The sequence below is a fragment of the Pagrus major genome, chromosome 5 (assembly GCF_040436345.1).
Source record: "Pagrus major chromosome 5, Pma_NU_1.0".
NCBI lineage: Eukaryota > Metazoa > Chordata > Actinopteri > Spariformes > Sparidae > Pagrus > Pagrus major.
This window is the reverse complement of record NC_133219.1, coordinates 36105121-36120934: the sequence shown is the minus strand read 5'-3', so window position 1 is coordinate 36120934 and position 15814 is coordinate 36105121. Positions and strand designations below refer to the sequence as shown.

Below are 15814 nucleotides of genomic sequence, written 5' to 3'. Positions count from 1 at the left end.
ACCTGGAGCCATCAGGGCCTCATCTCCATGTAGATCTCCATGTTTCTTCAACTTATTGCAGTTCTCTCCTTATTGTTGGATCATCTTTAACTGGGTTTAGTCCCCTATATAAATTTATCTCAATCATATGTGCAGAACATTAACTTGCAGAGTAGATCATAAGAACGGGAAAAATCTTGCATAACAGTGCATCAATACGGCATAGTCTAGGAATTACAAAAATACTTGGCATAAAATGCACAGCAATGTTGAGCACACAAGTAGTAATTATACTTTTTGTACCATGGAGAAAGAGTGAATGAACCCTAAACTGAAGGCCACAGGTTATGCAATCCTAGAAAAGTACAGCCATTAAAAGTGATGGGGCCTGAAGCCTTCGTCAAATTGTATAAAATGAATATGCAATTCAACTCTGTAGTATGTTTACAGTCAGCAGTAACAAGGGAATGCAGGGAGGAACTTATAAGTTAAGTATAAGATTTTTATTATTATTTTTGATGACTTTTTTTGTTTTTTTATTGTTTTTTCTTTTTTAAAACTAACCTGGCCAAGACTAGTTTAGATGGATAACTTACATTTGGTCAAAATGAAAAATAAAATCCTGATTCTAAAATGTAAGCGTGGTCAAGATGCTAAGATAAAACAGGTTATTTGCTTTAGGAGTTTTGGTGTGGGGGCAGAAGCTGATGAGCTTCAGATGCAGACTGCCATCTCTCCAGCTCCACCCTCAACTCCACAGAGTTGTCTGTGAGGACGTTCATCTCGAATATCTTCCTTCCATCTTCTTCGCCTACAGAGGACAACATCAACCAGCAGTCAGGATTTTAAGCAGACTGAAAATAATTTTTCATTTACATTGGACGCTGAATACCAAACATACTTTGCAGGCCAGCACATTGTGGATTTAAGTAATTTTAGAGTATGATTTTTATGTCAAAACCATTTTAAAACTAAAATGGCACTCAGCAGAGGGCATACCTCTAACGTGGTCCACCGGTCCCCTTTAATTTAATCAAGCGACCTACATATAAAAAGATATATCAAACTTTATAGCCCTGTATTTTTCTAAATTTGAAACCATGTGCTTAACCAGAATTCAAGCTCACCACATCAGCATCAAATTGTACAAATTGTTGTGCACTCACAGCCACATAAATACACTGGATTTTTTCATTATTTTGTTATTCTCTGAGAAGTAAATGAAACTATAGAAAACCGCCCTATCTGATAATGTTAAAGAAAGTGAGAAAGAATTCCTGGATCCGTCCCTTTTTTTCCCTTTTTGGATCCAAACCTAAAGTTAATGGGTCCATTCTGTGCAGAGACCCATCCTCTGTGCAAGTTTCATAGAAATCCGTTGTTTAATTTTTGTGTAATCCTGATGACAAACAACAAACAAACAAACAAACAAGTGGACAAGAGTAAAACCTCCTGGATGAATATTCCCTGTACTCAATTGGACAGTTGAAAACATTATCTGACGCTGTGATCCAGACAATTAAACTAACCTTCTGAAGCTGTGGTATTCTTTTGCCCCGTACCACTGCCTCCTCTGCGCTTTGGTTGCTTGTCCTCCTTCTTCTTGTCCTCTTTGATTTTCTTTCTCAGATCCTAAAGATGAGTGAAAAACATATTCATAACTGTAAATTTGACAGTTTAAAGTCCGATTGGCTGTCCTTTCTGTTTCTTTTATACTCCGTATCACTCCTTTGGGCATTATAAATCTTGCCTCACTGTTTCCCAAGCCATTCCCTGATAACTCCAGTGAAGTGGACCAGATAAAGATTAATGATGGATGATCTTCATGAAGGGAGCTGGATCTTTATGGTTCTGTTCCTTTCTGAGAGCCGTTTAAAAAAATAGCAGGCAGGAGGGTGGCAGGCAGTGAAATTTGGGCACAATTACAAAGGGAACATCAAGTACGACTCCCTTTTCCTACCTTCATACCAAAGAGCTGAGGGAAAGAAATAGATTTGTCCTAAATATAACATTACTAATAATGATCATACTGTTTCAGCAGAGTGCTGGCTGTGTAAACACCTGTTCAGTATGTAAATGTACCTTGTCAAGTGTTTGCGTAGCTTCCACCTCAGACTCTACATGCAGGCTACCAAGGTCACAGAGAACATCAACCTTTTGACCTCCTTTGACGAGGCTTTGCAGGGGTACGTGGACCTCGCCAAGGAGTCTTCTGATGGGCGTGTCCTGTACCAGCTCAGGTACAGATTTCTTCTTTTTGTCCTTAGACTTGTCTTTGGTGGAACCAGATTTGATTGCAGACTGAGGAAAATACCAAAGACATGGAATGGTTGATGGTTTACATGTGGTCCAATTTTATCTGCCAAAACAGACATTAAAAAAGTTCTTGTGGATTTACCTGTTTGACTGTTTTTACAAACCTCACTGATAATATAACTTGTGACTCTTGTGTGTTGTGACAAAAAAATCAAGGGCCAAATAGCACATTACAAATAAATTAGCTCTATCGGACACATACATGTCACTGCATGTTATTGATCATATTTACTTGGGGAGCTTACGTAAATTATTGTGGCGGTGAGGCCTTCCCCTCAGGAGGTACGACCTCCCCGGGGTTTTTAATGTTTCTGTTGAACTGTTCAGGAGAAAAAAACTGCAACACCCTCCTCACAAAATGTCAAAATAATATAACATTATTAAATTGGTATCAGTCATTGACTCATCTGTGCCACCTGACTAATGGAAGGGGTGTGTACAGTCTGTGTTCCAGTGGGAATTAAAAGATAACTTCACCTCTTTCCTGCCTTTCTTTTCTTTAACAGTTTGGCTGGTTTTGGCCATTGTGACGTCTTCGGAAACTGCAGGCCATGACAGGACCTAAAATGTCAAGTGACAGAATATGAGCCCTTACACATTTTGCAAATTAAATTTTGCTCCCTCAAACCTTATTTTTGGTACCTTTTCCTCCTCTATCCTCAGGTAAAATCCTTGATTGAGGAATCTCTTTAAGCCTCTGAGATCACTAATAATGTAGGTTTGTGTGTCGCTGAAGTCCATGCACTCTGACCATGACAGCTTTGAAGTGCTGTGTCTTGATACTGTAGAAAAGGAAATGACAAAAATACACGAGTGAAAGTTTAGCACACAGTGAATACTGCAGTGTTGTAAAAAGTACTCAAAAGTCATACCTAGTAAAATACAAGATATCGGACTAAAATATTACTTTGCCAAAAGTGACAGTCACCAATTAGAATAATACTTGAGCAAAAGTCTAAAGGTATCTGATTTTAGATTCAGTTAAGTATAAAAAAGTAATAGTCAGGTAATAAATGTACTTAAGTATAAAAAGTAAAAGTAAAAGTAAAAATATGCATATATTCATTTGTCAACCGATTATCGGCCTGGCCGATTATTGGATCCGATGTTCAGCATTTTTCTGATTAGTGGAATCAGTGTTTTCTTTAATCAGATTGCCGACATGATAAATTAATTTAGAAATGTGCCGCAAAGTACATGCAAAGTAATTCATGACTCAAGTTATCAAATAAAAGTATGATAAAAAAGAAACAAGCCCGGCTTTCAGCGAGTCAGAGGCACAGTGGATAAGAAGAATAAATACAAACAAACTGATGTTGCTGAGTGGTATGTTAAGTGTAGACATATGGTAATAGTTGATAAATTATCAGTCTAATCATCTAGTTTCAGGGTGTGTACAACCCTCCTCTGGCAGCTCTGACTGTACGCTTCTCGTCTGTGTAAATTCCAGAGAAACTGATAAGAAAAGTCAGACAGGACACGTTGCTAAGTTAAATCAATCAATATTTCCAGATGCCTTAATTCCACTGCACTGAAAGTCACACACAGGCAAGTTTATTATTGTTTGTATCTCTCTGCACCTGTGCAGGTGAAATGATGGAAGTGTGATTACCATCATGGCAGCTTCCCTCTGTATACTCCTTCAAGTCACATGTGTCTGGTTTGACAAGTTCACAAGTTTTGTTTGACGTTAGGACAGCATCACTGGAGCAGCCCTCTGTCACATGTGCTGTGGCTACTGCGTCACTGTTGCATTTCTGTGAACAGCACCACAAAAAAAAAAAAAAAAAGGCAAAAGTGCAGATTTAAACGATAGTGAAAGTCTCTTTTTTTCTGTGCAGTTTGTAATAAATTCCATAATGTTCTTTTATGATTACCTTACAAAAACAGATCTTGCCTCTCCTTTCAGGTATGGAGATGCTTGATTTTGACCACATTTTAACCCTTACTGGATTTTGGTGATCTGCTCTTTATGAATGTACCAGACAAGTGCCTATTGAAGTTGGACACTGGCTATAATTGCTACTGCTAAACAGCCATCCCTGTATGTCTGCAGACTTTCACATTTCACATATTTTCACATATGAATCACCCCTGTAGCTGATTCCTCCTGTGTAAAAACCTAAATCAATATGGCCTGCACCCTTAAATATCGGGGAATTACCCTGGTTAAATAAATAATCTATACAAAACAAGGCACATGTAAAACTGATGTATATCAGACTATAAGACTCATTGTGCATTGCACAAATAGAAGTTACTTAATAACCCTCCCCCATGAAAGATTACAGGTGGTCTTAAAAGGAAAAGATGAGCTGTTCCTGAAAGTTAGGACACTTTTGCTAGATTATTTATCTGCAGACGTGAAAAACCTACTTCTAAAGGGTACGCACTTCTCTGCGTTGAAGACCACTCTCACAATATGAAGTGTAGATCGCTGAACTGATTGATTAGGGTGCTGATGAATGGCTACCCCTAAACTCTTAAATACACATGGGCTGGATTTTATGAATATATAACATACTTCCTGTTATCTGCATACGTCTAAGTCAGTGATTTTTTGTAATTTTTAATTTTAATTTTTTACTTGTTGTTGTGCACTTGTTTTTTTTTTATTAATTATTAATCAATTTATTTTATCCAATGTGACAGTCTGGACAGTGTTAACCTGACAGAGATGTAAAGAGACTGAAAGGTGAGGGAAGGATACATTACTAGGTTAACAGGTGTTTGATGACTGAGGAATTCGTATGTGATGAAATATCTGTAGGTGACAACAGGGAAGTCTGGAGTGCTGTCATCCACACTCATCATCGGGTCCGGGATTCCCCTCATCTTGCCCACACTCACTGTGGCTGAAGCCTGATCCACTATCAGATCTGTACGAAATAAAAAGGCTCTGAATTAGAAACTTTAAGCACCCTCTAGATATTAATGAAATGACAGAGCTGCATAGGAAATTTGAAATAAGCCAGAGCCCACATTGTGATGACTCAGATATACTATCTGACAGCTGTCCATAGTCTCACCACTCATCTTGGCCAAGCCCCTAAAACAATGTCTTTCCTCAGGGGAGATCCATGAGCCATCCAGGTAGGAGAGCTGTGGGAGACTGTCCACAGTGAAGCCCGGGTAGCAGGATGCAAGAGTGAAGGGGTTTCCCTCCAGCACCAGCGTCCTGAGGCGGGGGAGCGTGCTCAAGGCGTTCAGCAGGGCCTGCTGGTCCTGAAACTCACAGTCACTCAGGTCCAGACACACTAGCTGTGGCCTAAAGTCATCCATAGAGTTCTGTTAAACCCTCCATTATTTTGGATATTTGAATTTTGTGTTGTTTTATTTATTTAACTGGTCATAAGATTTTGTAATTCTGATGGCAAAAAAACGTCTTAAGTTTTTTATTTTTTATTCAAAGTTTGCAAAGCTCCTCCACAGGATGTGAACTCATCATGATGAATAAACTGAACTTCACACGTAAAACTGATGTTTTTGGATATCTGCTATTCTTTTTAACTGATGATGATGTAGGACAGCTTAAGAAAGTCATTTTCCCCCATGGCTTACTAATATGATAACCATGTGAGATATAGTAAGCTGATAGTGACAGTATTTGTCTCCTGAAGTTTATCAGGAAATACAAGTAATTTTGTCCACACTAAAATAACAAATAATGCTAAATTTAGTAGGTTTGATTCTGTTAGGTTGGCTCAGCAAATTTTCTACCTAACAACCTCAAAAGCAGACAAGCTGTCATTAAATACATGTGTGAAATCTGAAAAAACGTACCATGAAACACCAAAAACAACAGGATTACTTGAGTCTTTGGTTTGATCGTGCTTTGGTTTACCTCTTTAAAAACCAGCCCACTTCCTGTATCTGTGTGTGTGCGTGTTTGTGGGTATTTGTGTTAGCTAACCAGTGTCTTCCTGTAAGATGAGAGATGTCTTCATGGGAACCAAGACTGTTTGAACCGAGGCTGAGGTAGTGTAGGTGAGGAGGAGGGTGGCTGGTGAGTCTGTTTAGAGCAGCAAGCCGATTGGCACGTAGCTCCAAAATCTTTCAAAGAGAGATATGTACAACCAAACAGTTAATCATCACCACTGTCAGGTAGTATGTCGCAAGCTGGTGATGTCACAGCAGGTGCTTCATCTTTGATGTGATGGAAGGAAAAGCAACAATTTTCTAGTCTGTATGATTCAATAATTAATCACCCTTTAATTGCAAACTTTTGCACAGATAACTGGCAAAATTTCACAATCTGATAAGCTGAAGAGCAGGTGGTGCAGGACTGACTCACCTTCAAAGTGCTGGGAAGGTTTTCTGCAGGGATTTCAGAGATTTTGTTAGCACTCAGCACCAATTCCTCCAGCTTTGAGAACTTCAACAGGCTGCTGTCGATGACTGACACCTGAACACAACAGAACAGAACAGTACAACATTTCACAATCATGCAAAAGCATCAAGCATTAACTGACTTTGTTCTCTGTGCTTTAAACAAGGTCAGCTGCAGGGCTGTACAAAGGGGTGACATACTGGTTACTCAGAGCCCCTCAGCCATCAGAAGACCTCCAGACAAATTGAAAATGTGATTATGAATTCTGGGGGTGATATAACAAACTTTAAAAGGACAGTTCATCCTAAAATAAAACAAATACATATTTTGCCTCTCACCTCTAGTGCTATCTATCCATCTAGATTGTTTTGGTGTTAGTTGCAGAGTTTTTGAGATATGGACCATAGAGATGCCTGTCTTTTCTTGAATATAATGGAGCTAGATGGCACTCAGCTTGTGTTGCTCAAGCGCAAAAAAAAAGAGAAAACATTTTAAAATCTCAACAGCGATGACCCAGATGACGCTGTATGTATTTTGGAGTTTGGCTGATTATTGGGACGGCCTGACAAATTTTGGGATTATACCAGATACCATATTGTAGCGTAGCTGCAATGGAAAGGTTAACAAACACCAGCTTTATTTTGTTCTGTTGTGTCTCCACCATTCCTCCAAATAATCTATGGTTATTTCAGTTAGTGAGAAACCGGAAGCCTTTAATTACTGATTTCTAGCTTGCCATAAGGTTTTGGGGCCATTACATCAAATCATGGATTTAGGGCAGCTAAATGAATGTCAGGGATTTTATATAATATGTAATAGTAAATGTAATAATATGCTTATTTTTTTTCCTGTACAAAACAGATCATCTTTATGTTCTACCAATTTTATCAAATCCAGTCAAAAGGCTTGGGGCCTGGTCAGGTGAGAAACTGTGAGTGGCTTGAATCAAATTTTAAAAACAACATTTGGTTGTATGTAAACACAAAATCCTTACACTTACATCTTTGTCCACAATACGAAGTGTAATAAAGTAACTGTAAAGGAAGGCAGTGTGCAGGCGTTCAGGTACGAGCACAGCCAGCTGTCTCAGGGCGGCAGCTTGAGGGCTCCATGATTCATCGTACATCCATGGAGAGTGAGGGCAGCTCAGCAGATCCAGAAGGGCATCTGTGTCCTCTGTCTCTGCTCCCTCTGTATTGTCTTTTGCCTCTCTCTGAGAACATAATCACGGTGCTTGTTGGTATCTTATACAAAAAGCATGCCACTGTATGCAGTGTTGAGAGTGCTTTAAATCAGAAAATAGACATGATTGTATTTTAACATAATCTAGAAAGCGCTGCAATCAAGTTGCAACTGAAAAAAAACAAAAACTCACCCAGCTGCCATTTCCACAAGGAAAGTCATTCAGACATAGGCGGCGAATCTGCTTCTCTATCACAGCAGAAAGTGTTTTTGAGCTCATGTCTGCCAACAGTAGTCACTGCATGACGCGTATAACATAGAAGAGAAAGTAGCTACAGCATGCATGTGTGGTCAGTCTATCTTTGGTCAGTCTTTCAGGGAAAAGGACCTTTGTGTTCATTGTTTACAAATGGTTGTCGGTTGCCTGGCAACAGCTGGGGCTCACTCCAGGACAAACACTGCATCAAGGGAGGAGCTCAGTGTCTGTGTAGGTGAAACAGTACATTGATTCAGCTCACCTGTGTTTTCTGATGTGAAAAATGGTCTGTTTACCCAACTGCGCCCATCTAAGTGGCCCTCACTCACTGGCACGCTCTCATACTACAACACCAAATACACCACCGCCCCAAATGCTCCTGCCGTGCAGAGTAACTGCCCCCAGCTGAGTTACAACCTTTTAATATTTTTCATCACCTCACTTATCGTATATTTATAATGTGACAACATGTTCCAGGCGTGGGACCAAGTCATCTTTTTGCAAATCATAAGTAGCCTAAGTCCCTAGTCCCAGATCCTAAACTCTAAGTTTTGTGTCCTAAATAAGTCATAATGCACTCTTCATCACATACACTGCCTGGCAAAAAAAAGAAGAAGAAAAAAGTCACCACCCAGTTTTAACTAAGCAAATAGGTAAGACCCTTCCATCGGATCATTACTGCAGTGATTAATATGTTTCAGCTGGTAACAAGTTATTTTACTCAAACTGATGCATTGAGTAGCTTCTCAATTCTTAAACAACCATGTCGGAAGACATATCCTGTTGTCGTGGAAAAGATGTTTCTCTGTTTCAGAAAGGTCAAATTATTGCCCTGCGTCAAGCAAAGAAAACTAACAACTAAGGAGATTGCTGAAACTACTAAAACTGGATTAAGAACTGTTGAATGCATTATTAAAACCTGGAAGGACAGTGGTGAACCATCATCTTCAAGGAAGAAATGTGGTCAGAAAAAAATCTTGAATGATCATGATCGGAGATCACGTAAACTTTTGGTGAAATCAAATCGTAAAAAAAAAGAAAATCAACAGTAGAACTCACAGCTATGTTTAATGTTTGCAAATCAAATGCCAAATGAAGTTAGAAGTTGTTGCTTGTCCATCTGTAATTTTGGACCCATGCGTTTTGCATACTGCAATGAGTTTTGGGGGCTTTTCGTATGTGAAAAAAAAAATCTTTGGAAGATTCTTGGTCATAAATCAACATAATTGACAAATGGAAACTTGTACCTCGTAATGGCGCTAAATGAAATGTCAGGGATCACCAGATTGCTAACGATTTATGTTGAATGCAAATATTTAACAGCATGTCTGGACCAAATGTTTTGGTCCATTTTTATAATATCAACCTCATTGTGGTACTAGAGTAAACGTAAAAGATCACCAAAGTCAGTAAGACTCATGCATCAACATATGTAGATCTTGAGTAACTGATCCATTTATCTATTGCTATCTCGGCTTGCCATTAATCATGATACCTCACGGTGAAACAGAACAAACATCCTGCACATTAAGATGCTAACATCATGCTTTGTGTTATCCACAGTAAGTGTATCTCAAGGTAAAATATTCATTTATTTATCATTGTACAGCCAAGGGTTCCATGACGAAATGTTAGTTGTTGTCCCTTCATGTCACTCACAAAGCAAAAAATTATAGAAATGGTTGAAATAATAACAAGACATAAAGTATTTTATAGTTGAGTGCAGAGAGTGAATTGAGGAGTCTCACTCTGTAATCCGATGGCATGGCAGTGAAAACCTCTGTACTGCTTGCAAGATGACAGCAACACCAACTGTGGTTGGGTTGGGTATTGACTTGACTTTTAATTGAGCAGTGCACATCATGGCAATTTGTGATGTTACCAGTCTATTCTGTGTCGTGAACATGATAGGTTCTCTGCAAACCATGATGTTTAATGATTTAGACAGGGTTGTGTGTCTGTGCCTGTTTTTTTCTAAAACCAACAATCAGCTACTTGGTTATATTGACATTGAGGTTTTTCTCTGTACAATACTCTGCAAGATTGTCCGTTTCCTTCTAACGTAAGTTATCATTATTTGAAATCTGGCCGCAGACAGTGGTGTCGTCCACAAACTTCACAACAGAGTTCTCTCCATTGTCTAGGATTGCTGTATCAGAGGAAGGACTCATGTTTCTTGGAAATCCCTTATCAAATAAAGTATATTCAATTTTTTTGCGTCATGGTAAACATGTCGGTTACATCAATATGACTCAATAGATCAAATTTGAACATCCGTAATGTTGTCACAGATCTGTGGAAACAGGAATGTAATACTTGTGAGATATTCCACAAACAATGGAGTTAGAAGTGGGTGAGTACATGAATTAGGCCAGGCTGCAGCCATACATTTAATTCTCCATAGATCCAATTAAATGTTGTATTCTCTTAAGATTTGATCAAAATTTCTAGAATACCTCTACACCTCTACAGTCTGTCAGGTCTGTGACAAAATGTCAGTTGGAGCGACAGACAGCAGAGTTAACCCATTTCTTTTCATTCAATTGATAAACATCAGAGGCCTCCCCACATTAAACATCTGTGGTGAGCAGTGCCCTAGAATTGCAAAATAGAAACATTTACTACAAGATTTCTCTGGGCGATAATGCCTCAAAAGGCGTCACCACCGATTGGTTTTATGCAACAAAAAAAATCCCAAGTTTCGCTATATAAGCACAGCGTGTGCCAGTTTAGGGGCATTCAGTCAACAGCGAAAAAACTAAGTACCAACATGTCTCTCTGTAAAGGTAAGCTGATTTTAAATTACAGTCGCTGGACTTTTCTGCCAAGAGCAAGAAAATAGAAAACTTGTCGAGGTCACGCTCAGTAACAATATTTAGGGTTATCTTGATAATGCTATTGTGATTTCAGGAGAATTACAAATGACTGTCAAAAGAATAACTAATTCACATTTTTCTACTTAAGCAGTTCATTTTGTTTATTATCTTCCTGAAGCAGAGCAGAGATTTCTAACACAACATTATATTCTTCCATGGTGCATGCAGAAGGGAACATCTCTGAAGAGGCCAAAACTTCAGCAAAAGCTGTAGCAAAAAGAATATTTAATTTAATTTGGTTGGCCCTTACGAAAGCTGGAACGCACTGGCCTGACAGTAACAGTGTTTTTCACACCACAGTTGTTGCTGAACTTTTGACCTCATCAATCTATTTTTCTCTCTCGGTAAAATCTTCAGTTTTGTCTGTCAGTGTAGATTCTCCAGAGACTTGAACAAGCTTCTGGTTGACTTGATATGCAGATGATAACATCATATTTTTTTGTGTATTACTTCCTGCAGAGCTCCTGCTTTCCTGCATTGTGATGATACACATCTCCTTTATGGCTTCCCGACCAATTGAGCTAAATAACCTTCGGGAAAACCTGCAGAACATTTTGTGGCCTTGCCAGGATCTGAAGAGAGCAGAGAATAATTACGTAAGTAAACACATTGAACTTTAACTCATTATACAGTGCATCTGAAGTGACACTGAAGAACATAGTCTTGCTTTCACAACTTTTCCATATTTTTACAATCATCATCAATTCATTTTATTTGCAATGTATCCAGTGGTAAAAGCCTACATTTAACAGAACATCAAGGCACTACATAGTCAAGTTGCCTCTTCACTGTAGATTGAGGGACCTTTTAAAACCATAATTACCCTCCAAGCTTCGACTGTGCTCCATTATTGACTTTGTCATTATGACTCTCACCTCCTCTCTAGATCAAGAACATGTTTCCTGAACAGCTACCAAGTGGATTCAATATTTCCATTAAGGGAATAACTATGGGAAACACCACCAAAGAAATCAACACCTCCATCTGTGCTATCAGCAACTACCTCAACAACCACATAAGGGAAATCATCAGTGATACTCTCGTCGGGGACACCAAGGAACAGATCCTCAGTGCCACTAAGATCTTCACAAAACAGTTTGAAGCAGCAGTTAAAGTCAAAACAACACAGTGCAACATAACTGGACTTGATGGACTAGACGATTTCCAGAAGAAAGTAATTGGCCGCAAAATCCTTTCCTCAGTCAGACAATGGATGGAGCATTTCGCGCACTACAAATGTGATATTTGAAAACACTGTGGACAACTTATTTGTGCATTTATTTATCTATTTATGTATTTATTTACTTATTTATCTGTTTGTTTATTTATTTATTTATTAGTGTGTTATGAAAGGTTTTCCATATTGATTTATAGTTACCAATATTTATTTTATTTATATGGAATGATGTTTTTCATAATGTCTGTCAGCCTTGTATTACTCCATTCTGACTGGATACTGTACTAAATTACTTTTTTCAAATGTAAATTGGCTAAAAAAAAACCCACCTTTATTTATTAAAATATTTAATTCAAACCACTTGTTCTTTTCTTGTTTCTATCACAGAATACATTTGTGGTGTAACCCATCCTTCGGCAGGAAACGTAGAATAATGTGAAAGTAAAAGAACTCACACACACACACACACACACACACACACACACACACACACACACACACACACACACACACACAAACACACAAACACACATACACACACACACACACACACACAAAAATAACTATGTAAACAGTTTTCTTTATTGTTGGCTAGGTCTATAATTTCATAAATGCTTTAAAACATGGTGTTGCAAAGTTAAAGTACCTAATAAGCAGAAATAGCCCTCTGCAGAGTGAAAATATGAATAAATGCTCATTGAGGCCTATTAATAACCTAAACTAGACTTTTTAGGCTGTGTTACCTTTATTACAAGGCTAAAAAATGTTTTGTTGCTCCAAACAGATTTTTTTTTGGTGAGGGTGGGGGGCCAGAATGGTTCTTATGATAGTAAAAGTTGCAGATCCCTACCCTAGCCCCTAAGCCTAACCCTAACCATCCCTCATACCTAATCTCCCATCTTGCCTTCATTCAATCTATTCTCCCTCTAATGCCCATGGGACCAGTGATGGAAGAAGTACTCAGATCCTTAAGTGAAAATACTAATAACACGCTGTCAAGATACTCTACAAGTCCTGCATTCAAAAGTAAATGTGTTATCAGCAAAATGTATTTAAATGTAAAATTACTCATTCTGAAAAAAAAGTCCCTGTCTGTGTTTTGCTATTACTATAGATGATGTTGTTGGTTTAATATGACTGGTAGATTAATGTGTAGGTTTAGGGGGGTTAATCCAGTGAGGAACACTAGTTACATCCCACAACTGCATGGGGCCTGCGAGCAGAGCAGGGCTGAGCCTGAACGCATCGTGGAGGGGTGAACAGAATAATCACATAATGAATAGGAGAGGCTGCGATCCTTGCTTAATTCCCTTACCACTATAAGCTTAATTATCCTATAAGCTCATTAGTTCACCTGTGCCAGTGCACCTCGACCTTTAAATCACCTTCTTTTAAACCTAATTTTAACCTTAAAACCAAGTTTTAACCTTCACACAGTCTTTTGAAGTTTTGAGGATGTCCTCACAATGCTGAAACGTCCTCACTGGGTGGTTTTAAGCTGAAATTGGCCCTTGCGAGGATTGAAATGCAATCATTTATGTAATGACAAAAGATAAAATAAATGAAGAAAGCACTGTGGGGTTGTAGCAGCACAAACACACTCTGCTGGCACCAGAGGGGCTCTCGAGGCCCTTAGTATAAAGTATATGAGGTGTGATGAGCCAGTTTTTTAAAACTCATCTGAAAATTCAAACACGCAGGGTCAAAAATGTAATATCAACTTTACAGGGGACAACTACATTAAATTTTCCCGAAGGCAAATTCTGCAAGGGGGAGACACCAATATGCTCACTAACACTTTGCCTTCAGGAAAACTACATTATACATTTGCTGTAGGGCCAACACTGGTTATTGTCCTGTGGCTTGCAAACACACAACAGATCAGGTAAGCGCTCGTTTAGCCTATGTGCTTTACTCACAGGTGCCCAAGATATAAAGCGTCCATTGCGAAAAATTACTACAACATTAGTTAAGAGACGTGACAGGAGCCTCTCCTCCTCCTCTCCGCTTTTTTAACCTCTCCGCCGCAGTCTTTCTTTATATCTGGAGCGGTGGTGCGCTGCTGCAAGGAGCATAAAGGGGAAACACCGAGAATTAATATTGTTAATTTTTAATGATGTAATCAGACATTTGGCTGACTGTATGTTACGTGATGTGTAGGGTTTTCTAAGCCAGTCATTCCTGAGAAACCCCCAGAATGAATCCTGAACTTTTGACTGACTTTTTCTGTGACAGCAGCTAAAACGCTGGGGAAAATTTCAAGATGCTGATCTTTATCTAAGGAGTCTTAATAAAAGTGATCCTCGAAAGTCGAATCAGAGAAAGTGTCACATCAGAGAGCCTGCTGCTGACTAAAGACCTCTTGGCGTCATGGATTCCCGCGTTGGTAAGCATCTCGGCGTGCGGTTCAGAGTCCCGCATGTGTCTGCTTTTGATCCAGGCAGTCCCACAACTTCAGCTTCTGCGAGCAAATATTACACAACGCTGAAACTCTGGTGGTGATTGCAAACCGTGCATCTGAGCGTGCATGTGCATGTGTGTGTGTGTGTATTCAAATCTAATGAATCTGCACTGTGTGCCTTTTTTATGTCACACTTGCAGCCCTTCTGTTCCTGTGTGTGCTCATTGCACAAGCTGGCTGCGCATCCGTTCAAACCTGGGCCTTGAACACAACCACTCAGATGATGAGGGAGGATATACGGACCGCTCTGGGCAACCTTGTAAGATATTTGGTGTTTAATTAATTCTGTTTACTATTAAAAACAGCTCATGTGCTTATTCTAATTATGTCGGTGAATAGTTGTGGACTCCACTGTCCTTACTGAACCTTTTCCAATACATTAAGTGCTTTTAAAAAGTATGTTGCTTTTTATTTTCGATTAATTTGGCCACTTCACTATCACTTGTGTGTTACCACAGAGAGCATCAGTGACCAGTCAGGAAATTAGATTAGATTAAGAGTGAAAATACTAAAATGCTTACAGTCAGAATATTACAAAGTATTTTTTTTTTTTCAAGTGGCTTCAGCAGTGTTTGGGGTGTAATTATTTTTAGTGATCAGTAATAATACAACGTCATATTTGTATTATTACTGACATTATTACTGGGGATTATTCAAGTGATGCACTACTCATCGAGTCCGTCTCTTGCAGACTGAAGCTGGAGTGACCCACGACATCTCCTGCGACTCCCTGAACATCACGGAGCACGTGGGGTCGGAGCAGCAGCCCCTCACCGCTGACCACCTCTCCTACTTCCGCTGCTTCGTTGAGAAGATGACCGGCCTGATCCCGGCGCTGCAGTCTCAGCTGACGAATATCAGTCAGTTAAGCGTGAACATGGAGGATATGATGCGCGGCGAGGCAGTCGATCAGGACTGCACCCTCCCCACTGCTGAACACGACATGGACCGTTATGTGCATGCCAGGTGTGTGCTGGAGCTTCTGGACCAGAGAGTCAGCAAATCAACTGATTTTGTTTTCACTGCCTAGTACGAATGTCATAGGATATTTATTTTTAACAGCTTTAAATTATTAAAAAAAGAAAAACAAGCTTTTGTAAACCATTCTTATACAGCATGAGAAAGTGAACTTTTTCTGGAAAGTTATTCAACTAATTATCAGTATCTGATAATGAAGTATCCTGATATTTATACACAACAAAGTGATATTTATTGAAAATAAAGTAATAAGTCATGA

At 39.1% G+C, this 15814-nt stretch overlaps 1 protein-coding gene across 1 annotated transcript; it reads right to left on the bottom strand.

Annotated features, from left to right (window-relative positions):
- Positions 1 to 656: 656 nt before the first annotated feature.
- LOC140995708 (leucine-rich repeat-containing protein 43-like) lies at positions 657 to 8087 on the bottom strand. The gene is made up of 12 exons (XM_073465786.1): positions 8001 to 8087; positions 7626 to 7838; positions 6590 to 6700; positions 6209 to 6348; positions 5325 to 5563; positions 5011 to 5174; positions 3908 to 4052; positions 2938 to 3077; positions 2773 to 2856; positions 2062 to 2280; positions 1509 to 1611; positions 657 to 790 (listed from the first exon to the last, which is right to left on the bottom strand). The coding sequence occupies exons 1-12, from the start codon at positions 8085 to 8087 to the stop codon at positions 657 to 659; spliced, it is 1779 nt and encodes a 592-aa protein (XP_073321887.1).
- Between the last annotated feature and the right edge of the window lie 7727 nt (positions 8088 to 15814).

Bases quoted from the DNA above. Each gene is read 5' to 3' on its own strand.
- LOC140995708 (XM_073465786.1), bottom strand. From the start codon at position 8,087: ATGAGCTCAAAAACACTTTCTGCTGTGATAGAGAAGCAGATTCGCCGC. The intron at 6,701-7,625 runs GTAAGTGTAAGG...TGTTGTGTTCAG, and splicing joins TTCGTATTGTGGACAAAGAT to GTGTCAGTCATCGACAGCAG. The intron at 4,053-5,010 runs GTAATGTATCCT...TGCTGTTCACAG, and splicing joins ATCAAACACCTGTTAACCTA to AAATGCAACAGTGACGCAGT.